This window comes from Mugil cephalus, chromosome 17 (assembly GCF_022458985.1).
Source record: "Mugil cephalus isolate CIBA_MC_2020 chromosome 17, CIBA_Mcephalus_1.1, whole genome shotgun sequence".
NCBI classification, from domain to species: domain Eukaryota; kingdom Metazoa; phylum Chordata; class Actinopteri; order Mugiliformes; family Mugilidae; genus Mugil; species Mugil cephalus.
Genome location: NC_061786.1, coordinates 10,369,726 through 10,397,696, shown reverse-complemented (window position 1 = coordinate 10,397,696; position 27,971 = coordinate 10,369,726). Strand labels below are relative to the sequence as shown.

Here is a 27,971-nt window from a genome sequence, read left to right as displayed (position 1 = left end):
TTAATACGGTTAAACAGCACCACAAACCATCCTCCAAAATGATCACACAGTTGAATTACCACCTTTACGACATTGTTTCAACTTAATCTGAACATTATAATAGTCGTGATTGAGTATTTTACTAAGGCCTTTATCGGAATAGACTCGTTTTCACTGGTGTACCTAATATTTTGGCAAGTGAGTGTACGCACAATGGTAACTGCGTCTCCATGACAACAACCTAAACAAACATTGGCAGCAGCAGCAGATTACCGGAGCTCGCTAACGATAAAATACAAACTGTCAGGGCATTGCCGTGTAACTTCGTCTTCTTGTAGCTGCGCGTTTTTTATTATTGTTATTATTAGCAGCAGTAGTAGTAGTAGTAGCAGTGGTAGTAAAAGCAGCAGCAGCAGCGATGCCGACGACGAAAGCCTCCAAAGTGAAGAGGGTGAAAGGCGGGTGAGTGTGGGTTTGAGTTTAGCTGTTGCGCCAACTTTCAAAAAAACTGAAACGCTACTGTGTGTTTGGTGACAGGAAAGGAAAGAAAGACGGCAAACAGGAGTTAAAGTTAGACAAGGAGTCGGACGTGGAGAAGGCCAAGGCCAACGCTGCCCTCTGGGAGGTGAGGTTAAAGGTCAGCCAGCAGTCGCTCGCGGAGTATCGGGAGGCATGTCACAAGTTGGCACGCGCCAACGAGCAGCTCACCGGTCAGCTGTACCGCGCGGAGAAAGACGCCATCGACGCAACGGGCCACTGGCAGAGGCAGCTGGCCTCCAAAGAGGAGCAGGTCAGGAAGAAAGATGGTTGTGGCTGCAAATGAAACAATGCGTGAGGACTTTTAGGCAACTGTCTTTACTCCTAAAAAGGTCCGCCTGCTGGAGAACAGCCTCCAAAGTCAAGAGGCCCTCGCACGTGAAGAGAAGAACAAACTGGTGAGTTCATTTTAAACGCAAGCCACAAGAAAAGGAGATTTATTTTAGTCCGGAGAGCTTTACTCGAGCTAGCATGTCCCTAGCAGAGTACGGCATGGCTGTGATTTACTGTGATCGCCTTTAGCATTTCAAAAATGTGCTGCGCTGTGCCTCAACAGCTGTCCTCTTGTGTGCAATTATGCTGCCATTTATTATGTAAGAAAACAACAACCAAACAAAGCAGCCATAAAATAAAATAAAATAAACCCCTCACATTCCGAGTTACATGGTCTAATGTTATTTTAATCCATGTCAGTGGCCGCATGGTGAAAAAAAAAAGAAGCACAATTTAAAAGTGCTTGTTTGGGAAAAGGCAGCAACATGGCTGGTCTTGATGTGTTAACCATACCTTACTTGTCACACAAGTATCCCTAGTCCAAAATGTCATTTTAAGTTACATAACGTATGCCAAAGGATCTTATTTTGTCTCCTATCCTTTGTGACCTCCGGCTTAAGATCAAGCCTTCAAATTTACATGACAAATTCAAGCAGCTTTACAAGGCAAAAATAAGGTTTCTTTTGCTAGCAGCTGTTTTCCATCTCCCAGCTCTTACTTCATGATGGTAAAATCCAGTCCAATAAGCTTCCGAGGATGAAAAAAGAGGCCTGGTCTGGACCAACTTGAAACAACCCTATTTCAGACATGTATGCAACTGTCACATGATGTCTAGTGAGGGGAAAACGTAGTGCGGTTGAGTCCAAAGATGTGACTTCAAGACACGGGCCTAGTGTTCAGTTATTTCCCCCTGCAAGGTGATGAAATGGTTCTTAAAAATGGAAACGTGAATGGCTTTTTTGGAGTTCAGCTTAATAAACAAATACACCCCAGCAGGATGCAGCCTGACACAGGCACACACACAAAAACAGTTTAGGAACAACTCAAAAAACATGAAGAACAGCACAACGTGTTGACCTGGCCTCCAAATTCACTAGATCCCGAACTGATCAAGTATCTATGAGATGCACTGAAACAAGCTTGGTCCACAGAGGCCACTTCCCCTCAACCAATGGGACCCAAAGGCCCCAGAACACTGTGTTGCCAGGCAACATAGGACACCCTCAGAAGGTCCATGTCCATTCTCTGATGAGTCAAAACTGTTTTGGAGGGACAAGGGAGACCCACACAATATTAAACAGGTGGTCATAATGCCTGATCAGTGTAGATCCAAATAGAAACCTTATGAGCCGAAGACAGATGCAATAATCACTTTTAACTTTGATAGACCAGTTGATAGACCAGTTGCTTAAGTAAAAATTACAGATGATGCAAACCAAGGACCGGAGCACTTATGCAGATGTATGCAGAGTTATCTGAAGGATAACGATTAGGCCTAAGGTTGTAATCAGATGGTTGATAACCTCTCATTTAGTCGTCATGTACATGTTTGTGGGTGTGTGTTATTCTAGTTTCTCATGACTTTGGTCACTTTGTCACATTTTGCTCTGACTGGTTTCTCCACAGCAGCATCTTGAGGTATTTAGCGTGACTGATCTGTGCTCAAACTGGTCTGTAAAATAGTATTGCCATATGGCATATAACTGTCCTTTCTCAGCTTTTACAACTTTTGCAGCAACTCCAGATAATACGAACGGATACACGGATCAGTTTGGCAACGACCGTGTAAGTGATGCAAAGACTATTTGGGACGTGGCAAAAATGTTCTCACTAGATTTGGACATGGACACCAGACTGGACAATGAATGATGCTAACTGTCAATGAAAGAACAAACTAAACAATGTGTTGCTGGTGGAACTTATATTATTCAAAGGTACAAAAACCCTTTTAGTTGAGGCTGGACCAGCAGCATTCAGTTAGCAATTTAGTATTATTAATAATCATCGTTATTTGTTGATTTTTTTTCTCCTCTTCCTTTTTCTTTTTTCTTCCTTTTTTCACTCCTAATGGAATAACTGTTCATTTCCACTAGGGAACTGTCAGACATAATTACTTTAAAGACAATGCACAATGTGTAACTTGATTGAATTGTGTCAGGTTTATACCCCTCAGGGATTTAGCAGGTTGCCACTGCTATAATTTTCCAGCCTTTCCAGGACCCCTACTGGCTTGAGGCCTCAGACAGTTGTACTTTTCATTGTTTTCTTTGACATTGTATAACATAATACACACAGGGGAGGAAAAAAAACACGCAAACAAAGACAAACATCAGAAAAGGAACACGCCAGATTGCCATGTCTCTACAGTGTGTTCCTGGTTTACTATCAGAGTGCTGATCCGTACCCTGTTGTGGATATGTATACAGTCCATTTCTCCCACTTTTCACCACATTGTTCCTCTTGAAATCTTATCTTATGAGTCAGTTGTTCCATTATACATATATTGTTCACGATTTTCAACCCTTCTTCTTGTGTTGGTGAGTCACACTTGTACCACTTTCTTGTGATAGCCTTCTTACTAAAAACATTTTCAGTAAGTATCTGTCCTCTTCTAATACAACATTGCCTGTCATGATACCAAAATACAATAATTCACATGACATAAATACACCATAACCCAGAACTCTGAAAATAATTAGGCGAACATCCTCCCAAAATGTTTTGATTTTAGGACAAAGCTAAAAAACATGAGAGTGATTCACATCTACATCTCCACATCGCCACCAAAGCTGAGGTACTGACGTATGTTTACTTTTAATTTTAGGAGTCACAAACAACCTCATTAAGTTTTTCCAACAATGTAATCTCCAAGCACGTGAAGATGTAGTTGACTGCTGTATTCTCCAAATATGCAACCATTCATCCTCAGAAATGGTCACACCCCGCTCTCTCTCCCACCTAGGTTTTACATATGAGGTTGTATTCCCTCTTCTCTCCATTAAATGTCCATAAAATCTAGAATTTAATCTAAATTTCCTCGAATTAGGCTTAATAGTACTGCACCTATTTCCTTTTTTAGAATACGGCCTATCATATGTTAAGTTCTCTTTATATTATCCTGGGCTTGACGTCCCTTAATAAAGCCCGTCTGATCTTCATCGATCATGTCACTGATAAAGTGTTCATATCTTTTTGAAATAATCGCAGTATATGATTTATAGTCTACACTGAGTAGTGAACTGGGTCTATAATCTGAACAAGTCTCACTGTTGTTTTTCTTGGGGATCACTGATATTACCACTTCTTTCCAGGAGGGGGGGATTTCACCATATTCAAGTGTATAGTTGAATGACTTTTCAAGTACTGGTATAAACTGTTCATGAAATGTTTTGTACCACTCAGAAGGTAAGTCGTCACTGCCGAGAGATTTATTTATTTATTCACTGCTTTTTTTATCTCTGTGTTTGCAATGAGTGATGTTATGGATTTTCCCAAGTGATGACAAGTCTAGTTTCATTATAGGATTGTTTTAGAAATCTTGTCTTTTTTTCAGTTTCCGAGATTAGTGATCTATCTATATTATCCCTAATTTTCTTAATTCTTGGAAGCACTGACGGGTCTTGTGTCATTTTGTGTTGTTGTTGTTGAGTCACAACCAGCTTCTCTTTTTCCTTATTATAGTTTTCCTCTTTAGCTCTTTTAATTGCTGCTGTCTTGCAACTAATTTTCCCCTCATAACTGCTTTGAGAGCGTCCCACAAAATAACAGGGGTCACCTCTTCATTATGATTTTCTTTTTGATAAGTTATGGTGTCTTTCTTAAGCTCTTCTACTATTGGCTTGTTATTTAATATTCCCACATTTAACCTCCACAAAGTATCATCAAGTATAATCAATTCTAACATAGCTGTTATTAGGGAATGAGTAATGTGTGTAATCTCTTTTAGGATGTAACTCCCTCCAAGTATCAACTATCCTAAATTCTTTAAATGTTCTCTTGATCATTCTGGTAACATGGTTGGGACTTTTATTCTTGTTTGTCGTGTCTAACTTACTATTCATCACAATATTAAAGTCACCACCACATATTAATATTCCATCCATTTCTAAGATTATGGTATTAAACAAGGTTTAAAAGAATTGTGTCCCACTGTTGGGTGGGGCACACACATTAACCAATGTCACCATTTCATTTTCCTTTCAGAACAATAAATCTTCCTTCTTTATCACTAATTTCTTTGATACATTCGAATTTCACTGAGTTGGGTATGAGTATGGTCACACCTCTTCTACGCCCATGGCGGAATTAACTATGAAATTAATTAGCATAGCCAAACCTCTTAAGTTTCTTGCTTTCTTGACTAGACAAGTGGGTTTCTTATAAATATATAATCTGGGATCTGTCCTTCCTTAATTTAGTCATTATCTTCATTTCAGAGGGTCATTCAAACCCTTAATATTCAATGACAGTATCTAAATATTATAGTCCAACGTTACTAATGGATTTGTGTGGCGACCCAACTCTGAACAAAAAGAATATAACCATGGTACGACAATTGAACACAGAACAAAGTGACAAGGAGATGAATTTAACCATCCCTTGTAATCCGCTATATAGTTTGTGCCTCTGCAATGCTAGCGCTTTGACTTTGTAGCTCTTGCAAAACTTCAGCTTTAAACTCAGCAAACTCAGTCGTGTTTCAGAGCTTTCTTGACGTCGTTTTTAAATCCGTCCAGGTCCCGTCTCGTGTCTTGTTTAAAGTCTTTTATCTCAGTAGAAAGCGACGTCGGAGCTTCAAGCAGTGTGTTTTGGTCTGTGCTAGCTGCTGTATTAGCTTTACCTAGCATTAATTCTCTGTTATCGCCGTTTCCCTCACGTTCAGTAAACTCAGTCACTTCTGGGTTCTGTTGTGTTTTACTCGTTTTCTCGTTAGTCCTCTGACTCCTTTGCTGTTTCCTCCCTCGCATACTTTATTTGAAATGATGTAGGTACTATTTACATTGATAGGAGGTACTTTATCCACACCGACATTGGGGAGCTCTCTGCTATGCGTCTATCTTGTTGTATCGCAGCACTGGAAGTCTGACATTATGTTTATCAAATTCTTTAAAGGCCAGTGACTTCAACATGCTCCATGATGGAATGAAGAAAATGAAAGAGATGGAAGCCCAAATGGAAAAGGAAATCATTGACGTAAGGAAACACACATACATGGGGAAAAAACATCAAATGTTTGCAGTTGTGAGGATGTTAAAATGCCAGCATGAACCACGGCCTTTTGCTGTTGTAGTTTAGAGAAAGCATGGACATTGCTGAAAAGGAGCGCAGGGAAAACCTCAACAATATGGAGGACAAATTCTTCAAAGAGAAGGTATTGAGTATGAAAGGACCACCTCTCTCCCATTCTTATCCACATAACTTCAAGCCAGATTTAGTGATAAGAAAGTGTGATGTAAAGGTTTTGTAAATGTTGCTGCAGGAACGCTTGGAGAAGGAAATGATGGAGCGATACAATCGGATGTTAGCCAAGGTGAAGAAGGACCACCATGAAGCCATCATGTGAGTGTGTCTCCGCTTTTACTTAACAATCAAGTTTTATTTTTTAAACTGCACTGTCATGCAGAATGAAGGGTTTATATGTATATATGTACAGTGTATGTACTGTATTTAACTAGAGTTAATGTTCCTTTCTTGACCGCACCGTGTCATGACGGTGTACATCGCCTAAGCCAATGATCACATCCTTAGCCGTCCCAGGAGGTGGAGGCAGAGAGGGCAGAGAAAAGTGTGTGTGGAAGATCATAGTTTATTACTCTTGAGGCCATAGGATGTAGACTCTGCCCTTTGCTATGTTTAGGTATTTTTTTTGTACAGCTCATAAAACATCAACATTGATACTGGTGTGGCCCTACTTACTGATTTAATTTTGAACACACATAGGTTACTGTTAAAAGCACATCAGTCTAGATAATCCTGTGCAAGAGCCACAAAAACCAACAGCAAAGAGCAGCGATATAGTCTTTACATTGAGCCTTTCCCACCTTGAGTAATGAACGGTCTTAAATGATTTCATAAAGCATTTGTCTTGCTCTATTTGGGACACCCTGCGCAGATAAAAATAAATCCAAAATGTGTACAAATTCTGCCGAGCACAATATCAAGATTCATACAGATGTGTTCACAGCCAGAAACAAATTTCTCAGTGGCTGTTTTGTTTGTGCTGTAAACTATTTAGGCAGCTGGAAGGTGACTTGCGCACTGTGTGCAAGGAGCGTGATCACCTCAACGAAGCACTGAAATACCACAAAAAGGAGGCAGAGGACCTGCTGAAATTGACACAATCGCTGACCAGGGAAAACACCTCCCTGGCACTGGACAAGGTATGTGGGAACCATAGGACAGCAAACATCATCATCAACTATTGGGCCGCAGTTGTCCATGGATGGAAACCATTCATCTCCGTGAAGTAATTCCAAATCATTTGCAGTTAGGAAACACTTGTCAGATCTGTGCAGAATATATTTCAGGTGGTTTTTCCCTCGTGTTGTTTACTCGAGCTGACCTTGTGTATTTTACTTGTGGTCCTACTCCCACCACCCTCCCAGCTCCTGACTACTATCCAGCCTCGCAGTGGTCAGTGGTTGTGGTGCGTTTCCACTGGTGTCTGGGTTCAAGTACAGCGGCTTATCCTCTGCAGCTTTCTGGCGCTGGTTCTTTAAGGCAAATAAATATTGGGCACATTAATCTTACCTCAAATGATGACAGCGAGTCAAGAGAGTAAATCTGCCGTGCTGAAGCTCCGGCCACTCACTCAGCAGCACAGGCTGCAACACAAATCGTTATCTGTTCTAGCTTATGTTGGCGCGGAAGTGAAAGGATTTTCCAAAGTTAGCCGTGTCATCCATCTTGCTATTCGTGTCCTATGCCTGCTCATACAGGACATGCTGGAGGTGACGCTGAAGAAGAATTCAGGTCATATGGAGGCCCAGAAAGAGAAGCAGTCTGAGCTGAAGGCCATGGTCGTAGCCCTGGAGCACACCCTAGAGCTAAAGGCTAGGGAATACGAGCGGCAGGAGGAGAGGGAGAAGATGAACCTGATCAGGATCCAGGCCAGCGAGGTGGAGTTGGAGAAACTGGAGAAGGTCATTGCCATGCGAGAGAAGGAACTGGGGCACATCAAGCTGCTTGCGAACACCATCGTAGAGAAGCGCACGGACCTGGAGGATTTCTTCCATGAAGCGCTGACTCACGTGAAGCAGGAGATTGTGGCCAGCAGGCTCCAGTACAAAAAAGAGGCGCTGCATGGTTATCGTTGGAGGTTTAGAGAAGCCACAGCAGGAAAGATAAAGTTCCCACCCATCCGCACCTTCCATAAAAGTCCCCACAGTACCAACTCTGTCTATTCAGACATGGAGGCAGCTGAGACATGGTACGCCCACTTCCTTTCTCATCCTTTCCACGACTGGTACCACTATGTATTCCTTTGTGATATTTTTAATTCATGTTCCTGAGCTTCGAGTAACTCGCAGCTTATTCAGCCGTCAGCAAAACTCTTTTCGGTTTATCTCAATACAATAAGTACATTTACAGTACAAAGGTTTGTTTTGTATTTCGTCTACTTGTTTTCAAAGGAATCATCTCCCAGACAGCAAAGTCCAAATCTCAGATCTCACTTGGGAGCAGAAGGAACAAGTGCTCAGGCTTCTCTTTGCTAAAATGAATGGACAGAAGGAAAGGTAATAAAACATCCGAATCATTTGTGTGTGTTCGACTTAGCTAATGTCTTGCCAGTTGCTTGTTCTTCACTTACTGACTTCATCCCAGATAATACGTTAAACTCCATTTGTTAGCCCCTAAAAGTAACCAAAACTTGCGCATCATTTAACACAGAAAGAACAAAGTGCAGTGGCATCGTGCAGTAGCTCAGGCTTAACCTCCGCTGACTCCTCCCTCTTTTTAATGTTTTAAACAGCCATTTCTCAGCAGAAGAGGATACCATAAAACATCAGTTAGGCTTCGACCAATTTTCTTTTCCATCCAGCTGCTTAAAAAGAATGAAGAAAGAGTCTGGGCACAATAGTAAAAATAGGCCCCAGCCGCAGAGTCGTGTGCTTGGAAACAAACATCTGGTCACGTCGATTTGCTTTTCAGCCTATTGGCCCCTCTTCACGTGCACCAGCCGTTTATTTTGTTCTTTGAACGCTTGTGGTCAGAAAGCAGCTGGTAACATGATTTTCAGAGAGGAGTGTGCAGGGGATCTGGATGTATGGGGGTAAGGCAGTGCAAGCGGAGAAGTATATTCATGTTAGCAGTGGTCTGGCACCTACTCCTGCAGAATAACACAGAACATTTGGCTAAAGACGGACGCTTTGCAGCCTCCAAATACATGTGCATTGTGTTGACCCAGTGTAACCCCTTCTCAAGACGAGTCTGCAGGCCTGAGTGAAAAGACACCAATGTGCTAAAACATGGCTTTTCACTGCAACGTTCTGTGTTTAACTGCAGCTCTGCATTTTCCTGACAGGAAAGTCGGCCAACATTTGTCTTTGTCTGCCTCCCCTGAGAAGAAGAGCCCAATTGACAGCGATGCTGCAGGGTAAGACACTTGAGGAATGTGCCAGAGAATAAAAGTTGTACCTCGTCCTTGCAATTAAGAAGCCTGTGCAGATTTATTGGTCCCACATTCCATGTTTAGCAGAAAAAGCAGTGGCTGTGAGAACGTGAGTGCCAACGTGTGATTTATCGAGGCACTTGTGTTTTAGCTTTGCATAATGATGACTGTCTTCCAGAATTAGAGAGGAGCTCACCCCGGCAACTATCAGCACCAAGGCGCCGGAGTCCGTTCTGCCCTCAAATGCAAACAGTCTGCCGGATATGCACATCATATGACCTTTGTGAGGCCTCTACATTACGCTATGGATGGTTTGCTTTGGCTTTGTTTGCTTCCCAGAGAGTGTCAATCACAAGTGTAGTAGACTGTAAGAGGTTTGTTTGTGCATATCTAAAAGAACTTATCCTGCATGAAGGAGTCGTGTGAAGATTATTGTTCCTCAGTACAAAAATACACCAGAATATATAGGAAACATTTTGGATGGTGGGTGAGTGGTAACCTTCATTCAAGAGGATTATACACACACTGCATGGTACGCACACCAGAGTTTTAATACTTCATCTGTACAGAGCCTTTACACTGTTAAAACCTTGGCAGTAGAGAATGTGTGGACTTGCACAGAATCTATTTACACACTCAGTCTTCTGTAGGGCTAATATTCATGTATAACTTATATTTATGAAATATTCACACTGAACATAGTCTGTTTTGTGTGTGGAAGAAGGCAATTATGTGGTTTTTCAGATTCAGCAGCAGCGCTTGGATGGTGTGTTTAGCGTCCCATCGTAGGCATAGTGACTGCAGGAGTTTTCAAGGTGGCATCCTCAGCCTTCCATTGTGAGGTTACTGTTTTGATCTGTGTGTAGAACTGGATGCCCTGGAGGAGAAAAAATAAATAAATAAAAAACGTTTTCATCAAAACTCCAGTCTGTATTTTTCTTAAGGGTAAGTAACAATCAAACATATTTATGTGATTCTTACTTGCTTCCCGTAGAAGTTCATGTCCCCTCTGAAGGACCCTCTCGATCCAGTGAAGGAGAACATTGGCAGTGGGACAGGGATGGGGACATTGACTCCGACCTACAAAAAACAAGTATTGTCCCTTTCATTTCCGTAAGTGGAAGCTTTGTGACACAATTCCCCAAGATTCTAAATTGCTATGATGAGTGAGATGCAGCCGATGACAGATGTGGTACGTCCGTGCCGTTTAAAAAACAAACTTACACGATGGCACTAAACAAAGCTAAACCAGTAGCTTACATTTGATGTTTTGAAAGCTTAGTACACAATTATGACAGGGAAGAAAAGCCAAATAAAACTTTGTTACGGAGGCAACAGAGGCAAGTCACGTTTGGTTTAAAATGTCTGTAACAGCTGGAGTACGCTCTGGACACAGAAAGGCCTTTTGGCGAAGGTGCATAGGGACGAGAAAAAAAAAAAGTGAAAAGTAGATGTTTGTTGCATGGAGGTTTGGAGAGGAGTACAGCACATGGCCTGCACAGCATTCCCCGACATGTGAACAGCAAACACAGGGCATTACTAGGCTCCACGGGCAAACAAACAGGGCGAAAGCTGGACGTATTTATGCCCCTCGTTGAACAGGGCGCTAGGAATCCCTTTTGAGTTTTAATCTTAAGATTCCCCCACCCCAAATATTACCCGGAAAAATGTATTTACGTCCCCGTGTTTTCATTCAACAGACACATATTTGCTGTGGCTATTTGTAGTCGCGATGGGCGGGGAAGTGGAGGGAAGGGGGTTGCCGAAGGTGTGTATTTAGGGTCGGGAACAAACAAGGGTACGCTTGACATGGAAAATAATTGTTTTTTTAAAGTGTGTGTGAAGGTGAACAGAAATATGATGTGCTCCGCGTTTGAGAAGCTGCACAGACATGACAGAGGGATGTGAATGCCTCCTTTCTCCCAAAACAGCAGAACACATTTGGAGGCTGCAGCCACTAACCTGGCCCACGTCCACCTCGTGAGTGTATTTGCGTGCAGTGGCGCCGTTTGTGGTGAAGATCGCTGTGCCGTTGCCATAGGGGTTCTTATTGACCAAACCGATGGCATCATCCAGAGTGTCGGCCTCCAGAACGACCAGCACAGGCCCGAAGATCTCCTCGGTGTAGCACTTCATGTTAGGCTGTCAGGAGCACAAAAGAAAGCACTTTTTAGTTATGCTAGTTAAAATGAGACACAATATATTTAGATATGAAACCACATACTGTGACATTGCTGATGACAGTGGGTCCCACAAAGTTGCCGTTCTCGTAGCCCTTGACTTTGACGTTTCGGCCGTCCAGGAGCACTTTCGCTCCCTCGTCCACACCGCTTTGGATCAGGCTGCAGACTCTGTTCTTGGCCTGGGGAGAGATCAGAGGCCCCACATCTGCCCCAGGCTGGTCGCCTAGTAGGGCCCCCGAAACAACCAGCTATACCATTACATGTTAAGACACATTAAAGGAACTGACATTCAGATACGTCTTGTACCGCAAGCATGCAAAAGCCAGGACGAGGGGCACAGCCGGGCACTCCCTTCGAGATGGATACTTGCGGGTTTCCTGTGTACTACACAAATTAAACTCCATATCACTGTAAACAGGGAGATATTCTCCATTTTACTTCACATCAACTTCCTCGCGCCGACGACTTGCTCAAAACCGCCATTTAGGCCCGGCCCGCAGCTCTGCCCACAAATTTGCAGCATGGCTGACTCAACAATCCCTCTCTCCCAGCTGACTCCAGAGTGGAGTTACAACAGGGCATAAGGCGAGAGGTGAGGTTAGAGCGGAGTGGGTGGCCCCCGAAATGACTAAACCGAAGGCCCTTTGGGGGGAAGAGGCTCAGGAGAGACAGAGGTGAAGGGCGGGGTGACGGGTGTGGTACCTGCATTCACGCGCAGCGCCTTGGCACGCTCCACCAGCTCCGGCAGCCAGCTCCGCGCCTCACCCACCAGGACGGCCGTAGACAGGGCCATGCAACGCTGACCCGCAGCCCCGAACGCAGCGCCCACAAGCTGGTTCAGAGTATTCTCCTTGTTGGCATCAGGCATCACCACACCATGGTTCTTGGCTCCCTACAGTATACAAGAAGTGGTTAGCCTTCCAACGTTTGATCTCCACATTGCAGCCACCGACTGGTTAGTTACAAGTAAGAACATAACATCAGGGAATGACAGACAAATCACCTGCAAATGTTTCACAGTAAACTCGTTCCACATTTTATACGACCAAGAGGATTTATGGACACGACTCACATAAACAGAAAACTTCTAATTCACAATTCTCAGCAGTGCTGGTTTCTCTGATCTGTACGATTGCCAGTAAGAAGGATCTGTTGACCAATGCTGCCACCTTCTGGACATATGCAGCAAGTCTCAGACCTCAAACTTGTGTTTCATTATCATTTGACACTCACCATGTTGGACTGGACCCGTTTGCCATTTTTAGAACCCCTCTCATAAATATACTCCCCAGCTTGGTTTGAGCCAACGAAGCTGATTGCCCTGATGGCTGGATGGTCACAGATGAAATTCACAGCTGTGGCAAAAAAAAAAAAAAAAAAACAGTCATGAACTTCTGATGTCATCATCTTCTTTAAAGGTCTTTTATACAACCACTGTAATTAATAACCACTAATATGCCCAATACCTGGTAAGCTATGACAGAATATAAGTTATCTAAATTCATATTTTGACAAATAATGTCATGCTGTTTGTGATTTAGAGAAGACCTAAGCATTGTAATTACCATAGAATGCATCAAATGTCAAGAAAAGAGATTTAAGCTTAGATTTTGAAATGCTAAGATACACGTTCTCTTACAAATCTCAGTACAAATCTGAATCAGAGCAGAGGCTTTACCGTCGTGCTGGCCGTGGATGATGTTGAGCGTTCCATCCGGAGCGCCGGCGTCCTGCAGCATCTTAGCCAACAGCATGGCACAAGTGGGCACGCGCTCCGACGGCTTCAGCAGGTACGTGTTGCCGCACACCATGCCCATGGGGAACATCCACAGAGGGATCATGGCGGGGAAATTGAAGGGCGCGATGCCGGCGCACACCCCGAGGGGCAGGCGGAGGGTGTAAGTGTCCATGTCTTTGGTGATGGAGGGCAGGGTTTCACCGAGCATCAGAGAGGTGACGCTGCAGGCGTGCTCCACGACCTCTGCACAGGAAAGATGTGGACACAACACACTATGTAACACACACTTTGCTTTGAGACAGATGCTAAACATGATTATGTTGTGTAAGTCAGTTTCTCTTTAATTTAACCTGTGTTTCTAATTTGTTACGATGACAACATTCATAACAATAATTAATTATTTAGAGACAAGTGTCCAGACTTCATTGACTAAAACAGGTAGAGACAGAAAACAAAGCCACAGATTGCAATTTGTGTTTGAAAGTGATTGAGTTGCAGTGATGCGTCAGCCATTTCTTTTGGTTGTGCCACGTACAGCATTAGTGTAACTCATTAACAAGTGTTGCAATCTCAGAGTTAAAACCTACATAACAATGCAAACATTTAACCATTTCTTACCCTTGGTAAAAGTTATCTGCGTAAATGTGCGAGCCGAATAAACTTACGCAGTCCCCTGAACACATCCCCCTCTGCATCTGCAAGGGTCTTTCCCTGCTCTACTGTGATGGACTTGGCAAGTTCTTTCTGAAACACAAGAGGAAATTTATGTTAATGTATTTTTTTTACTTTAAAGCTTTATTTTCAAATACAAGTATAAGTTTTAAAGCTGAAGACCTCAAATGTGTCATGTTGTTAAGCATTAATAAAACCAAAGAGAACACCTTACAGTTTCCTGACATTTGACTTACAATGTTGTCCTTGATAAGCTGCTGATAGCGCAGGAAGACCTGCTGCCGAGTCAAGATGGAGGTCTCGGACCAGGAGTGAAAGGCTTTGGAGCATGAGTCTACGGCGGTCAACATCTCCTGCTGAGTGGCTTTGGGCACGCGGTAAATTACCTCGTTGGTAGCCTGCAGATAGAGGGAAAGAGGAGTAATATTAATACAAAAGTGTACATGATTATGTGACTTTTATTTCTTGATTCATTTTCACTTTAGATGTGTTAGTACAACACAAAGTATTTTATAAATCCGCTCAAACTACTGCACTTGTAGCCATAGTGAAAGTCCACATAGTAGGTTAAACCAGAAACCAGTTTTTACCGGCAGACAAAAAGAAAAAACACATTGTATAACATGCAACAAGTTAAGCAACAGGAAATATTTTTTGCTGCAGTAAGGATTAGGACAAACGTAGCCCATTGGTCCAGGCCGGGTGAAAGACTTACAGGATTGTGAACGTCCAACCACTCTGACGTTTTGGATTCAACAAACTTCCCATCGATGAACAGTTTGGTAGTGGGCTGTGAAGGGAGAATTTACATCATGTCTGTGGGTCAGCGATCTTTGAACGACACACCAGACTGACAACTGAGGGTGCACGGCTTCCACTCACCACTGAGGAGGACGAGTAGCACATACGGCCGACTTTAAAGGGGACCTGTGGGGAGTCAGACCATCAAATTTCTATACATAAACTACAGTGAAGTTTGGTTTACATACTCCGTGAAACATATGTACAACAACCAGCAGATTCCAGCTGCAACCTGTTGGCCTTCAAGATTAATGAGCAACTACAAAGTGTGGAGTAATGAAGAGGGGACAAAGTCAAGCAGAGTGGAGTGGACAAGCAGAATGAATGCGGTGCAGCCAGTTTGTGCACAATGAGGTTGTTGCAGCATGATTAGAATTGATTGGCTAAATTGCTTAAAGTTACACAGTAAAACAGTTCATAAAGAGTGGCACATTATCAAGAAAGCTACAGTCACAGGGATGTTGAAATTCATCTGAATATATTTGAGAAAATGTGTGAATTCAACTCTACTCATGTGAAATAATCCAGTCTGCAAAACAACTCTGCAGCACATGACACTGATACTTTGTAAACAATGGGAGTTGACCCTCCTGCGCCATTTGCAGCATGAGGGTCTAAACGTTCAAAACCTTAAGTCTTACCTTCGTCCTAAGGACTGATTTTAATGCTGCTGACGCCATGGTGGACATGTTATGTTGACTGGACCAGGTGCGCAGGTGGCCAGCAGAAGACAGCAGTGAGTCAGCCAGAGAATGTCACTTTCTACCTCAGAGAGATGTCTTTATCTGTGGGCGGGCCTTCACGAAATCAGAGGCCTGCTATTGGCTCCGCGTGCGCACTCCTGTCAATAACGCGTTCTGATTGGCTTTCGTGCGTACGCCCCGTCCAATCACAACCCACTATATTCCATAGTCCCGCCTCGGCTACGGAAGTCGACCACCCATTGGCTAAAAGGATTAGGCTGCTCCAGGAAGTTATGTAATGAACCAGGAGCTCAACTGTGCCCTAAAGATCCTCTAAAAACGCACAAGCTTGTTTCCCCGTTAACCGTTAGACATTATTAACTCGTTGTAGAAATACATCTATGAGTGAAGCTTATACTGAAAAGAAATAAAGTGATACGGTTATCACAGCTACAGCTATGCAGTTGTCGTTTGTTTACCTCGCCAAGGTACTGTAATAACACTGCTGGATGTTTGCTAAGTGTGCGCTGCTTAATGTGAACCATATGATGACCAAATACTGCTTAGTCATGGACCAAAGAGTAGGTGGGAGGGAGTTTAGGGAGAACATCCTATTGGCTGCTCATAGTTGATGAAACTAAGGAGAAAAAAAAAAAAAAAAAAAAAAGCTGCTCGGAAAAAGTTATCACTGTAGTTGAGCGAAAGTTGTAGAGCTATGGCAACCCAAACTAAGGTGAACTAAGAAACTGCATGATGCATTGTGACCATTTTCGGACTGACTCTTTACTCTGTTTTCTGACTTTCTTTTTAGCCCATACTGCATGGATACTTCAGAAGCTCCTGCAGCTGGAGGGTTCGCATTGGTAAGTCGTGCCATAAAGTTTCTCTGCTTTGTTATCTAAGACATCTGAAAGTCACCAAGATCCCATTGACTTTGTTTTTGTACACCAGCTTTTGCTCTTAAAGGCATTGAATATGACCAGGTTCCAGTCAATCTAATCAAAGATGGAGGTCAGCAGGTAAAGTATGAAGCTAAAATAAGTCATTGCATTCTAGGCTGATATAATATGAAAAAGGCGTAGAAGTTATTAAGTTTTAAAATCATGGATGAGCCTGATGATTGTTCTATTTGTGCACCTAAGCTTGCAGAGGAGTACAAAACATTAAACCCCATGAGACAAGTGCCTGCGGTGGAAATTGACGGCATCACTCTTTCTCAGTCAGTGAGTCTCCCACGCTCCATCTATGTCGTTTTACCGAACTGTGTTTTATTTCACCTACTCAAACAGTGCAGCAAAAGTGTCGTCTTTCACTTTCCATAGCTGGCAGTGATTCAGTACATTGATGAGACGAGGCCGGGACCTCGCCTCCTTCCCGCGGACCCAAAGAAACGTGCCCAGGTTCGGATGATTAGTGACCTCATAGCCTCGGGGATACAGCCTCTGCAGGTGAGCACAACACAGTTTAAAATGATTTCTGAAACGGTTCAAATGGACATCTCTTCAGAAAAAAATAAAAACACCTATCACCACAACAGCACATATTTAACAGTGATTCATTTCTGGATGTTTTAGAATTTGTATGTGATCCAGAAAATCGGAGCAGAGAAGATGCAGTGGTCTCACCACTTCATTGATCGAGGATTTGAAGGTTGGCAGAAGCTTATCCCCGTTTTCACAACTATAAATTATCACCGTGATTCACACACAGATTCTGTTCTCTCCCAGCTCTGGAGCCAATCCTAAAGCAAACAGCAGGGAAGTACTGCGTAGGTGATGAGGTAAGAGAGTGACTTTCTTATCAAAGAGTAACAGCTGGATGATACAACAGAGGCTTTTCATGCTACTCACTGCTTTCCTTTTAGATTTCCATGGCAGACATCTGTCTGGTCCCACAAGTCTACAACGCAGAGAGGTGTGTGATCAGGCATTTTAAATTAAACTTCAATAAGAATACATCTTAAACAACAGCCTGAACAAGAGAATGTGTATTTTGTGGCACCTTGAATGCAAAGCAAATAAAGCACAACCCACATTGCTTTACCTTTTGTATATAAAATCCATCCAATATGTCCAGACTCTGCATGACTGCTGTGTTTTTAATCTCTGCAGGTTCAAAGTGGACGTGGGGAAATTTCCAACTATCAAAAGATTACATCAAACCTTGACTGAGATTGAAGCTTTCAAAGTGAGCCACCCATCTTGCCAACCAGATACTCCCGATGACCTGCGTGCATAAAGCAGCAGCTCTGCAGCCTCAGACATAGTCATGGTTTGTTGTTATTCAATAAAAAGCTTTGAAAGCAATCCCGTTTCAGTTCCTTTAAATAACAAGCAAGCGTGTAGTTAAAATATAACCATTTTAATATCAAATTTAATTTTAACTTAAATTTACTCATTTCAACAGTTAGAAGAGAAGAGAAAAAGACATCAGGTGATGTGTAAAATATGCAGTTCACAGATTTGTTATGCAAAGTGCAAAACCTCTTGTATCACTGCTTGCAGCAGTAAAATTCATACCACGTTAAAATGAATCACAGTAAATACACAAAGAACAAGAAAAACAACCAAATGTAAATCTTCTGTCAAATCCCGACACTATTTAAATGCGATGACTTGTCCCCAGGAATCTCCACCGTGCACTTGACTGTGTCGTTGTAAAATGAGCCACAGCAGTCTGAGCCACCGAACACCAGCAATGTGAACTGGATATTGATTTTATCCTGTCCATGCTCAGGATCTGTAGGGATGCTGCAGCCCAAATTTAGCATGCTGTGTCCAGCACGAGGCTTGGAGCAGAGCAGGGGCGACGCCACTGAACTCCACATGTTGGTATCTGAGAGGAAGACAAAGCAGGATGCGTCAAGATTTGCTTCACATTGAAAAGCAAAAAATATTTCTCTGTCTTAGCATCAAATACAAGTGTTATTTAACAAATAGATGGATCACAGTGATGCTATGGTTTTGTTTACCATGCATTCAGTTTGAAATTTCACAAATGAGAAAAACTGTGGAAGGATCAGCACTCACCAGTGTTAAAGATATGGACGTCTTGCAGGGCTCCAATTGCACTGCAGCCTCCGCTAATTACAATCCTGTTGTCTGAAACTGGGACTGCTGCATGAAACCTGTCCATTTACATGCAATGTTATTCAAACTGTCATTAAACATCCAAATCCAGATATATTTTCCCCATTACACAATATATCTGGTAAATAAATGATGCTAGAAGATGGTGTAATTGTCTCAGAAGAATAATTAAATAGAAACACACTGTCTGAGGCACCAAAAATAGTAAAGCCAGATGGTTACATCCATGACATTTATCAAGGTTGATTAGTCCTGGTACTTACCCTCGAGGCAGTGGTGGCATGTTCCCACACTTCACAGCTGTGTACTCCATGAATCCTTCACTCGGGAGAGAAAATTCAATAATCAGTGCAAACACGGACACAACGGCACCAATAAAGGCAGTCAGCTGAACCTTACCTAGATCTAAAACGTGGAGATCATTAAGATACACAGCGGTCTTCCTTCCACCAAATATGACCAACTTCTGAGGGAGCAGTGTGACCGAGTGTCTGTTCAATGAGTAAGATGTTAGTCTTCCTGGATATTAAGACTGCATTCATAGTACATTTACTGAAGTGGTTTTTAAAAAGGAGACTGACCCAAACCGAGGCAAAGGTCTGTCCCCCTCCACGATGGGCTGGTACCACAGCTCAAACTCCGGGTTGAAGATGTACAGAGCATTAGTGCAGGATTTATCTCCCGAACAGTGGCTTGGCTGAACACCTCCAAAGACGTAAAGCTCTTTCTTGTAAAAGGCGGCGGAGTGATAGGCTACATTTGGAACATTCCCTTTTGCCTTAAAGGAGGTAAAACCGCAAATACAGCAAAGAAAGTGAGTAGGTCGTACATGTGTATATGTTTTAAACAAGGAGGGTATGTTAACAACTTTCCAGCAAACTCACCGTGACAAGTTTCCACTTCCAGGTCAGAGTATTGAGGATGTACAGCTCGCTGCAGCGCTGACCCTCCCTCAGGCCACCGTAAACAAAGACGGCCTTAGAGACTGGGTCGTAGGTTGCGGTGTGTCCTCGTGCACATGGTGGTTCAGTACCAGGAGCAGAGGAGTTCACGGGGAACCAGAAATCATTGTCTGAAAAGAGGCAAGATACTTCATTTCCTTTGTCGCGGTGCATTTTAAAGCTGTCGCCTTAATTAGAGAAGCTCTTTATCGATACAGACTAATACATATCGTTCAACAAAGCCCACTGACCTAACTCAAGCTTCCACAGCGAGTCCTTGCAGTAGGTTTGATCTGAACTCTCCCCTCCGATGAGGATGGCAGTATCAGAGTCACTCAGACACATAGTATGGCTCCAGCGCTTGGACGGACACACCGAAGCTAATCACACAGATCGTCAGAACCCACTTAGTGCAGTCACATCCGCTCACAATGTACAGATTTTTAGTCTGACCTTCTCTGTTCTCGTTCTTTATCTGCAAAGTCATTTCTTCTTGGCTGTTCATCCTGCACAGCCTCCTTTTCTTGGGCGTCGAAGCTTGGTCTATGTCCTCGGCGAGGCTGTCCATGTCCTCGGAGCTCCACGTCAGGTGGCCTCTCTTACTAATGACTGTGCGTCTCGGCGTCTTTTCCTTCAGGTCACACAGGCCACATCACAGTCCAACTGCTGTTACTTGCCTCCCAAGCAGACGTTAATACATTCTCAACCGCGACACTCACCGTGGGCCAAACTGAAGGTTTATTCGCCACAGCAGAGTCAGTGGTGTCTATTTTATTCACTTGGATCTCAGCACAGCAGACGCTCTCGCCCAGATGTGACACGTTTGACGTTATCTGTGAAGATTTGAACAATTGTGACCCATCGAAAGCAACCAACTGTGGACCGCGTGCAAAAAGAGTTGCGCCCCATTCATCTCACCGTTTCATTTTCAACACTTTGGTGTAATGTGCTGGAGAGGTCGGACACGTCGCGCTGATCCGGGAATAGACATTTTCTCTCAACCAAAGGGGTGCTGCTGAAGACACCAGTGTTGTCCTGCGGCTGTTTGTCACAAGTCATGCATGAAACGGAACCCAATGTCAACCACAACCCCTCACGAATTATGTCTTTTAAGACCGGAACATTTGAAATAAACTGGGGACAGTATTTTTGCCTGAAAAAGCCATACCTCGCATACTGTGAGCACAATCTTGCCATAAACTCCTCTCCTTCCTCTCTCTGCAGCCATGTCAGCGCTCCAGTCACCTTCCCAGGTCAGGCACCTGAGGTCAAAGCCTAATTTCAATTTTTATTTATTTATTTATTTTTAAGACGTAGAAAAAATGCTTCCTCCACGCACCTTACTTCAGTGGAGAGAGTCCCAATTTTCTGGGCCTCTACGTCTGCACTGACAAGAACCTCGACTGAAACGGTCTCGCTGCATTTCCATTCTCCAAGACCGAAGATGACCAGCTGCTTGGGAAGAGGCAGCGGGACGTGGACTTGAAAGCACCTCCGGTTCCGTTTGCTGCGGAGGGGGTGAGGCCCACTCATGTCTGAATGTGTTCTCAATGAGACAACGAGTGTTTTTAGATTAAAAAAGAAAAAGAAGAAGAAAAAGACATACCTTATGAACTGTCGTGGGGCGTCACGCAGGGACCAAAGGACATAAAAATTGAGCCTCCCCATGTTGTTCTTCGGACAACGAGTGGAGATGCAACTCTCCCGCACACCTCTCGTGCGACCTTGAAGTCCCGTAGTAATGTCTGATAGGCCGAGTCGAGCTCGAGGCCGTTGTGAAAACGCACACGTGAGACCGCGGCGTAATTAACACGCTAGCAGGAATTAAGGCACGTGCAAAAGTGATTTAGTAATTTATTAAATATTAATGTTTTAATTTATACTACGGAATGATTTTGTCTTTTTTTATTATTATTATATTATTGAGTTGAGGACTTGACTAAAGCTTTTTTTTTCTTTTTACCATGAAGTTTAATTACGTGTTGTGTTATATTCTAAACTTGTCTGATTACCTTTTATGTTTAGTGAAAAGGTGGCTGTTTAGCCACCTTTTAGATGTTTAGTGGCTCCAAAGTGGTGACAGTGAAAGTACACGGATCAGCCACAACATTATGACTGCTGACAGGACATTTGGGAACAAGAAGTCAAACAGGCAGTTATAAACAAGCCCCTATACACACACACACACACACACACACACACACACACACAAGGGCTGTCACAGCAGTATCAGATTTCACTTCATGATTATCTTGGACAAAAAATGTCACGATAGAAATATTATCATATCAACAGAAATGTAAATAATTTATTTATGTCGTCCCTCTTTTGGGAGATGAATTACACTCAAAATAACAGTGGAACAGAAGAAAACAGGGGCAGATGTAAAACACACAGTTTACACAATATTACCATATCCACATTTTTAACATGATATTGAAATTTAATATTTTAATACCACGATTGTCGTCAATACTGGTATACAACGGCAGCCCCGATACACACATAATATATATGACAATATTTTCAAACATATTTGCTCTGTTGCTTTTTAGAAAGCGTGAGCAGGACAAGATGTAACTTAGGATTGTGACAGGCCTCAGGGGGAGCCGAAAATAAAACCCAGTTTCATCAGCACCTCTGTAACAATTACATCAATCCCCCACTGCCACAATTTAATGGAAACACAAGGGACCCTCCCCAAGCGCTTTCTAATCCTGGATCTGCAAAGAGGCAGTTCAGAAATTAAAGCGTTTTTGGTGGAACGAGGCGATTTGTCTGAGAAACCATGACATTTTCTCAAGTTAATCACGCAGCGTTTACACAACAAACTATTATTCAACCAATCCCCCAGAGAAATCACAAAGAAAACTAGATAATCTTCTCTTTATTGTGGAATATAAATTTCAGGAAACAAATGCCATCATAGCACACAGTGAAGGAACAGTACGGCAAACATGAAAAGCTTAAAATCATTTGCTTTACACTGTATACGACGTTAGCAGCCAAATCTGTGACATCTTTGGGAACATGCGCACAAGCGACAGAAGCATCGAAAAAAAATGTGATGAAGCTATTCGGCACGATCGAATCCAAAGTGTGTCCCGATGCGCCGACGACATTCAAAAACAAACACAGTAATTTTCACTCACATAGGCCTCTGCACAAAATACATATATTTAAATGGACTGTTACAACTTGTCCTTGCCTCCAAAATGGCTAATTAAAGGGGGGGCAACGCAAATGTAAATATTGAATCTATATTACATAATGAGAGCTTTACGTGATAAGGGAGGGCTTTTATTTGTGTCATAAAAAGCACCCTCTGCTTCAGTACATTCAACTTCTACCTTTAACCAACAAGATCACAGTGGACGTGTCTGCTTTTAAAATATATTCTGACTCATCACATGATCAGATTCTTCAAATACAGATAAAAAAAAATAAATCAAAGTTAAGCTACAAGGCCAAATTATAAATACATGAGACAACAACAAAAGCAACATCAAAAAAAAAAAAAAAAAAAAAGTGCGCACACACACAGAACAGACAGAACTCTGAATAAGCACCAGGCCTGAGGAAATATATTCTGTGCAGGTGTTCCCTGATCACTGCTACCATAGAAATGTTGGGACAATATACGTTTTATGACGGGCACTTGACCAAATAGCACAGTGCATACATGGGGGAAATGGCACATATGCAGGGCTTCTTCAAATATATATTATCAGCAAGACACTGAAGCAAATGATGCGTTTAGAAGCCGTATACACAAATTCAACATGTGGCGACACAAGCTGATAGAGATAAAAAATAGATATGACTATATTTAACATTTTATATTATAATTTCATACTTTTTTTTTCAGGAAAGGAATCAAAAATAGTTCATTGTTCACAAGAGTGATATTCTTCTGTAAATTACACATTCATAATCAATAAACTGGCATCTCAGGCACTGTAGTAAACCCTGTAGTAAAGAGTTTTGTTTCTCCAAAGGGAGTAGGAGTTGTCGAACTTTAGGAGGTAAGTGCCTTCACCTGGGAAGTCGTGGCTCCCTGCCTGGACTAGCAAATGGCTGTCCTGACGGTATACAGGCAGAATTTCAGCCAGGTTTGCGTTGGTGTGGCTTTTGGAGCCCTTCTCTATATCTCCGTTAGTGACAGGCCCTGAAACAGAAATGATATAAAGTCAGCAACACATTTTCTCAGGGTGGAGCTGAAGCAAAACATGTAAAATTCACACGTTTATTTTAAAGAATCATCAAGTAAAAAAAAAAAGAGAGTGATTCTGTTTCTAAGCCGCAGACAGGAACTAACCTTCCATCTCCTCTTCTTCATCTTCGTCATCGCTCGACTCGCTGATGTGCACCGTGATGGCCCGGGTCGTCACGGGACTCCAGTCAAAGTATATGCCGAAGCCGATGTCGTAACCGTCTGTGGCGAACTCCCAGCACACTTTCGTGGCCTCGGGGATAGTGGGCACATGAACCGTCATGATGTCGCCTCGGTACACTGTCACCACGCTGTCCTTCTCCGTCCTGAGCTTCGCCTTCAGCTCCTTCAGCGCAGCAGATGTCCAAGTTGTCGGGGGACTCAGGGGAGGCATCTGGGCTGCGATCGGAAGGAGCAAGCAGCAGTGAGCACATCTGATAATTATTTATCAGTATTAGCCCTACTAAACAGCACATTTAGTATTTGAAAGCATATACTGCGACGTGCGTTTCCATCAGCAGCACATTTATGAAACATCCGAATCCGGATCACAGAAGAAGCAAAGCAGCAGTCATAATAGCGCACTCAGCAAGTCCTCACCTTTCATCTCAGCAGAGAGCTGACAGCTCCCAGCGCTGTTGTTCTCCTCGCCCGCTTCCCCCAGGGCCGGCTCAGCGGGGGCCTCTTCATTAGCCTTAAAATGAACACACATATTGTTAAGACAGAAATGACACTCAATCGCACATCCCCGATTGTCAGCCACTACCTCAGAAAGCTGTCTCGAGTCCTCCTTGGTCTCGTCCATATCCGCTTGGTTTTTGGACTGGATGAAGCTCTCCGACAGATTTGTATTCTGGAGCCTGGGAAGTGAAGACGGAGCAGAAATCTAAATGTATTGTTATGCTGATAACACTGAGATGCAACAACAGCCACTGTGGCTGTCAAACATGAGACAGTCTGTGTAGCAACAGGTCACCTGTCCAGGGGGCTGTTGTCGCTCTGTTTGGATGTTATCCCGGGGAAAGATGAGAAGGACAAGGATGACAGCCGTGACTGGAGCTCCGATGTAGTGTCTAATCTCTCCATGGCTGTCAGGACAAGACAAACAGCTCGGTCTGCGTGGCTGGAGAGGATGAAACCCCTCCCCTTACAACCACGGGGAGGGAGAAGGATGGCGACGCTCAAACTAGCTTCTTGACGCAGGCTGGATAAACTTAAAAAAACTGCTGTTTGGCACAAATTAACCCCGTAAACATTCGCGCGTGTCAACAATCCAATAGCTACATACAAACAAACGAATGACACGTATATGTATGTGTTAAGGCTTTAGCCTCATGAACTAGCTCCATCTCGGTGAACTCACATTAGCATGCAGCTGGCTAGCAGGTTAGCTCCCGTTAGCTATCTAGCTAGCATTAAACAGAGTGGAAGTTAAAGTGAGGACACAAAGTTTGTCTTACCACGAAGATTATCTGATTATCCGACGATCTGACACGACTGTATTGACATATAATCCAACTCAGGCCAGCAGGAAGTGCGCCTCCATGTCTCCCTCTCCACGGTTTGACAGCGGAGGAAAAAAAAAAAAAAAAAACTAGACGTGAATTTTGGAGACTTCCGTCCCTTCGCGAGTGTTGACGAAAAAAAGGCGAATGTGCAGATTTATTCTGAATAAGAACTTCCTGAATAAGAAATATTTATTTATTAAAAATGATTAATGCAAGACAATAGCATAAAGTCAAGCCGTAAAACAGAGGCATTTATTTTCTTATTTTACTGTGTTTTTCTGAATTTATATTTTTTTTACTTTCGTTTCCTCTTTTGTAATCAGTGTAATTCAGTGTTTCATGAAGAATTTTTTTTTACGCATTTAGACAATATGACAAATGATCTTATTGTAGTGCAAAAGAACACACTGTAACACCATATAAAAGTGTCACAGAACAAACAGTGTCCTTGATTTTTCTCAGTGATTTTAAAAACTGCAAGTAATGCGAGTCCTATATCAGGATGTGGTTGTACAAGTAGTTTCCAGTTGTGATTTGTATGCTGCAGAGATGCACTGCCGCATAGATTCACTGCTCGATAGAAAGCGCAGCAATGGTGTCTCCTTGCTCTGGGCATCGGTGAGTGAAATCCAGGGAAAAGACCTTAGGGGAATTAAAAGAAAATGCATTTACATTAGTTCATTCGTTTTTCTTCTAGTATTTATGTGGCAGCTTCTATTTTCTGTATGTATCCTTGAACAGCATGTATCCTTGAACTACTCACTCGTCTGAACGAAGTGAAGATGCATACGATGAATTTATGAAACTCTGTGCATTTAATTGCACGGGGTTCTCTTTAAATATGCTGTTTATCAGAGAGAGAGTCTCACTGGATCCCAGACTGGCAGATGTGCAGATATTCAAGAGGCTGTACAACACTGCACACACCCATTTCAGTCCCAGGGAGATCCCACCTACATATGGATTAAAAAAAAAAAAAAAAACACAAATCAGCATCAATAATAATAATAATAATAATAATACAAACAAAAAAGTTAAATCAGGGGCAGTCTCTCTGCAGCACATATCAAATGTTTCACACATGTTTCCACATTATGGAACATGAGAAGTTCAAACAGAGGTTTTCAGAAAGAATATGAAGTCTGCAGTGATGAAATATATCACACCTTTCATTGACAGAGGACAGGAAGCCTCTATCAGCAAAGAATCTGTCAAAGCTGTGGTCACACATGTGCAGGACAGCCACACATCTGGAGTGTCACACACAACAAAGTCATACTGTGGTCTCAGGATGTGCTTGTGGCCAAAAAGTTCAGCTAATCTGAAACAAAAAAAAAGTGTTTAATTGACTCAAAGTCCAAAAATATGATTTGTATGTGTGTGGGGTGTGGCAGTACCTGGCGACAGGCACTGCAGAGGTGAAGCTGTACACCAGGCAGTGCTTTGGCAGACTGGAGTGGAGATCAGCAGAGACTCTGGGGAGGTGAGAGGGCAGGCAGCAGAGGAACAGAACATCTGCCCACGTAGCCAGTCTGCCATTGTCAAAGAAACATTCAACTCCCGCCTGGACAAACTCCACTGAAACACAGAATAGAGCAGGATCTGATTGTGAACGTTTCCAGAAGGAAGTAGGCTCAAGGTGCAATTTAGTTAAATCAACATACGCTCAATCATTAACTTGTGAATATTTTACAGCCATGACCTGCTAAACTATTCAGTGTTAACTGAGCATACAGCAGCAGCTTAAACATAGGCTGTATTCTGTTTATTGAGAAATTATTTGTTATACATTATTTGTTTGGAGTGGAAAGTGTAAATTTACATATCTGTTTGTAATGAATGGTTAAGCCTGCATTATTATCTGGCTGATGTACATTTGTTATCAAAATGTTTGACTTTATATCTCTTTTAAACTATAAGAAGGCTGGAAACCACCATCTTGAACAATGTACTTTTTTTTAAAAGCTTGTGATTATATCGACTTCATTAACTAAAGCTGTAAGTCACATAATATAAAGTCACATAAAATGGAAATACTAAATGAAGCACAAATGCCTCATAATTGTAATTTTCCACCATGAACCAGGTCTTTTTGTGTCATTATCCAATTATTAGGATTTTGTGACACATGACTTTTTTTTTTTGCAAACAAGAGAACAACAGGTAGACTTAGCGTACCGGCTAATTCTGGTCTTCTAGTGGATATCTTAATCTGTGATGGTTTGATGCTGGTCTTTTCAAGGAGGGCTTGGAGCAGCTGTTTTCCAAGGTGACCCATCCCAAGTATCCCCACACAGAGTTCACCGTCATCTCCTGAATCCAGCGAGCCTCTGTTTGATGTGTGCCTTCTCACAATACCCCTGAATGTAAAAGTGGTTAAGTTGCAGGTGACTTAAAAGTTTAACACAAACTCATTTTGTAAAGCTATCCACTCTTTAAATAGGCTTAGATTACCTCAGTGACAGGATGAGCTCGCACATGAAAGCTGCGTGCGCGCACCCGCAAAATGTTCGTCCAGCGGAGCGCGCACGCAGGTGAAGAAATTTCTTTTCGTCTTCGTTCAGTCCGTTTTCAAAAGAAAGGCTGCTCAACCCGGCAGTCACGTCCTCCATCACCAAAGACGGGTAATATCCGAGGAAAGTGGGTGCTGATGAGTTTTACTACCTAGTGAATATTTGCCACGACTCGTTTCCACGGAAACGTAAACTTCCGACTTTATGGTTGCACATTTCAAAATAAAACG

At 42.7% G+C, this 27,971-nt stretch overlaps 6 protein-coding genes across 12 annotated transcripts; 2 read left to right on the top strand and 4 right to left on the bottom strand.

Annotated features, from left to right (window-relative positions):
- The first annotated feature begins 216 nt into the window (after window positions 1–216).
- On the top strand, window positions 217–9,781 carry LOC125023671 (basal body-orientation factor 1-like). The gene is made up of 11 exons (XM_047611093.1): window positions 217–441; window positions 517–769; window positions 849–914; window positions 5,902–5,982; window positions 6,080–6,160; window positions 6,269–6,348; window positions 7,025–7,169; window positions 7,728–8,218; window positions 8,421–8,525; window positions 9,314–9,385; window positions 9,579–9,781. The coding sequence occupies exons 1-11, from the start codon at window positions 398–400 to the stop codon at window positions 9,676–9,678; spliced, it is 1,518 nt and encodes a 505-aa protein (XP_047467049.1). The 5' UTR covers window positions 217–397; the 3' UTR covers window positions 9,679–9,781.
- Window positions 9,782–9,930: 149 nt separating this feature from the next.
- Window positions 9,931–15,630, bottom strand: aldh6a1 (aldehyde dehydrogenase 6 family, member A1). Its single transcript, XM_047611092.1, has 12 exons — window positions 15,436–15,630; window positions 14,876–14,920; window positions 14,709–14,783; window positions 14,230–14,391; window positions 13,987–14,065; window positions 13,262–13,564; window positions 12,817–12,938; window positions 12,286–12,475; window positions 11,625–11,806; window positions 11,363–11,542; window positions 10,382–10,480; window positions 9,931–10,277 (listed from the first exon to the last, which is right to left on the bottom strand). Exons 1-12 carry the CDS (start codon window positions 15,481–15,483, stop codon window positions 10,173–10,175), a joined length of 1,590 nt encoding a protein of 529 aa, XP_047467048.1. The 5' UTR covers window positions 15,484–15,630; the 3' UTR covers window positions 9,931–10,172.
- A 148-nt stretch (window positions 15,631–15,778) lies between these two features.
- On the top strand, window positions 15,779–17,783 carry gstz1 (glutathione S-transferase zeta 1). Of its 2 annotated transcripts, none has more exons than XM_047611094.1 (9): window positions 15,779–15,965; window positions 16,289–16,340; window positions 16,429–16,496; window positions 16,620–16,700; window positions 16,800–16,925; window positions 17,052–17,127; window positions 17,205–17,257; window positions 17,342–17,391; window positions 17,589–17,783. In XM_047611094.1, exons 1-9 carry the CDS (start codon window positions 15,936–15,938, stop codon window positions 17,713–17,715), a joined length of 663 nt encoding a protein of 220 aa, XP_047467050.1. In that variant the 5' UTR covers window positions 15,779–15,935; the 3' UTR covers window positions 17,716–17,783. The 2 variants fall into 2 exon arrangements, with proteins under 2 accessions (XP_047467050.1, XP_047467051.1); XM_047611095.1 differs by lacking the exon at window positions 15,779–15,965 and adding an exon at window positions 16,106–16,210.
- Window positions 17,784–17,822: 39 nt separating this feature from the next.
- Window positions 17,823–21,262, bottom strand: zgc:163014 (uncharacterized protein LOC100038766 homolog). Its single transcript, XM_047611091.1, has 13 exons — window positions 21,114–21,262; window positions 20,847–21,014; window positions 20,676–20,769; window positions 20,426–20,548; window positions 20,227–20,340; window positions 19,961–20,138; window positions 19,759–19,887; window positions 19,451–19,638; window positions 19,148–19,344; window positions 18,966–19,057; window positions 18,830–18,884; window positions 18,507–18,604; window positions 17,823–18,312 (listed from the first exon to the last, which is right to left on the bottom strand). The coding sequence occupies exons 1-13, from the start codon at window positions 21,173–21,175 to the stop codon at window positions 18,062–18,064; spliced, it is 1,749 nt and encodes a 582-aa protein (XP_047467047.1). The 5' UTR covers window positions 21,176–21,262; the 3' UTR covers window positions 17,823–18,061.
- A 1,117-nt stretch (window positions 21,263–22,379) lies between these two features.
- tmed8 (transmembrane p24 trafficking protein 8) lies at window positions 22,380–25,314 on the bottom strand. 6 transcript variants are annotated; one of them, XM_047611788.1, is made up of 6 exons: window positions 25,181–25,314; window positions 24,697–24,866; window positions 24,487–24,580; window positions 24,321–24,414; window positions 23,826–24,119; window positions 22,380–23,675 (listed from the first exon to the last, which is right to left on the bottom strand). In XM_047611788.1, exons 2-6 carry the CDS (start codon window positions 24,804–24,806, stop codon window positions 23,458–23,460), a joined length of 810 nt encoding a protein of 269 aa, XP_047467744.1. In that variant the 5' UTR covers window positions 24,807–24,866; window positions 25,181–25,314; the 3' UTR covers window positions 22,380–23,457. The 6 variants fall into 6 exon arrangements, with proteins under 6 accessions (XP_047467744.1, XP_047467743.1, XP_047467739.1 ...); XM_047611787.1 differs by having other exon boundaries at window positions 24,697–24,843; window positions 25,181–25,313; XM_047611783.1 differs by having other exon boundaries at window positions 24,697–24,808; window positions 25,181–25,302.
- Window positions 25,315–25,388: 74 nt separating this feature from the next.
- On the bottom strand, window positions 25,389–27,914 carry noxred1 (NADP-dependent oxidoreductase domain containing 1). The gene is made up of 6 exons (XM_047611782.1): window positions 27,683–27,914; window positions 27,407–27,588; window positions 26,626–26,806; window positions 26,395–26,549; window positions 25,992–26,181; window positions 25,389–25,870 (listed from the first exon to the last, which is right to left on the bottom strand). The coding sequence occupies exons 1-6, from the start codon at window positions 27,838–27,840 to the stop codon at window positions 25,726–25,728; spliced, it is 1,011 nt and encodes a 336-aa protein (XP_047467738.1). The 5' UTR covers window positions 27,841–27,914; the 3' UTR covers window positions 25,389–25,725.
- Window positions 27,915–27,971: the final 57 nt, after the last annotated feature.

Coding starts and splice junctions, on each gene's coding strand:
- LOC125023671 (XM_047611093.1), top strand. CDS start 398: ATGCCGACGACGAAAGCCTCCAAAGTGAAGAGGGTGAAAGGCGG. Junction 915..5,901: donor GTGAAGAGAAGAACAAACTG/GTGAGTTCATTT, acceptor AATTCTTTAAAG/GCCAGTGACTTCAACATGCT. Junction 6,349..7,024: donor GACCACCATGAAGCCATCAT/GTGAGTGTGTCT, acceptor TAAACTATTTAG/GCAGCTGGAAGGTGACTTGC.
- aldh6a1 (XM_047611092.1), bottom strand. CDS start 15,483: ATGTCCACCATGGCGTCAGCAGCATTAAAATCAGTCCTTAGGACGAAG. Junction 14,784..14,875: donor GCTACTCGTCCTCCTCAGTG/GTGAGTGGAAGC, acceptor CTCCCTTCACAG/CCCACTACCAAACTGTTCAT. Junction 12,476..12,816: donor AACGGGTCCAGTCCAACATG/GTGAGTGTCAAA, acceptor TGTATACTGTAG/GGAGCCAAGAACCATGGTGT.
- gstz1 (XM_047611094.1), top strand. CDS start 15,936: ATGCAGTTGTCGTTTGTTTACCTCGCCAAG. Junction 16,497..16,619: donor TCAAAGATGGAGGTCAGCAG/GTAAAGTATGAA, acceptor TGTGCACCTAAG/CTTGCAGAGGAGTACAAAAC. Junction 17,258..17,341: donor AGTACTGCGTAGGTGATGAG/GTAAGAGAGTGA, acceptor CTTTCCTTTTAG/ATTTCCATGGCAGACATCTG.
- zgc:163014 (XM_047611091.1), bottom strand. CDS start 21,175: ATGGGGAGGCTCAATTTTTATGTCCTTTGGTCCCTGCGTGACGCCCCA. Junction 20,549..20,675: donor TTGTGCTCACAGTATGCGAG/GTATGGCTTTTT, acceptor TGTGACAAACAG/CCGCAGGACAACACTGGTGT. Junction 20,341..20,425: donor AAAGTGTTGAAAATGAAACG/GTGAGATGAATG, acceptor AAATCTTCACAG/ATAACGTCAAACGTGTCACA.
- tmed8 (XM_047611788.1), bottom strand. CDS start 24,806: ATGGAGAGATTAGACACTACATCGGAGCTCCAGTCACGGCTGTCATCC. Junction 24,415..24,486: donor ACTCGAGACAGCTTTCTGAG/GTAGTGGCTGAC, acceptor GTTCATTTTAAG/GCTAATGAAGAGGCCCCCGC. Junction 23,676..23,825: donor TGAAGAAGAGGAGATGGAAG/GTTAGTTCCTGT, acceptor TTTCTGTTTCAG/GGCCTGTCACTAACGGAGAT.
- noxred1 (XM_047611782.1), bottom strand. CDS start 27,840: ATGGAGGACGTGACTGCCGGGTTGAGCAGCCTTTCTTTTGAAAACGGA. Junction 26,807..27,406: donor TAGAAGACCAGAATTAGCCG/GTACGCTAAGTC, acceptor TCTGTGTTTCAG/TGGAGTTTGTCCAGGCGGGA. Junction 26,182..26,394: donor CTGTCCTCTGTCAATGAAAG/GTGTGATATATT, acceptor ATCCATATGTAG/GTGGGATCTCCCTGGGACTG.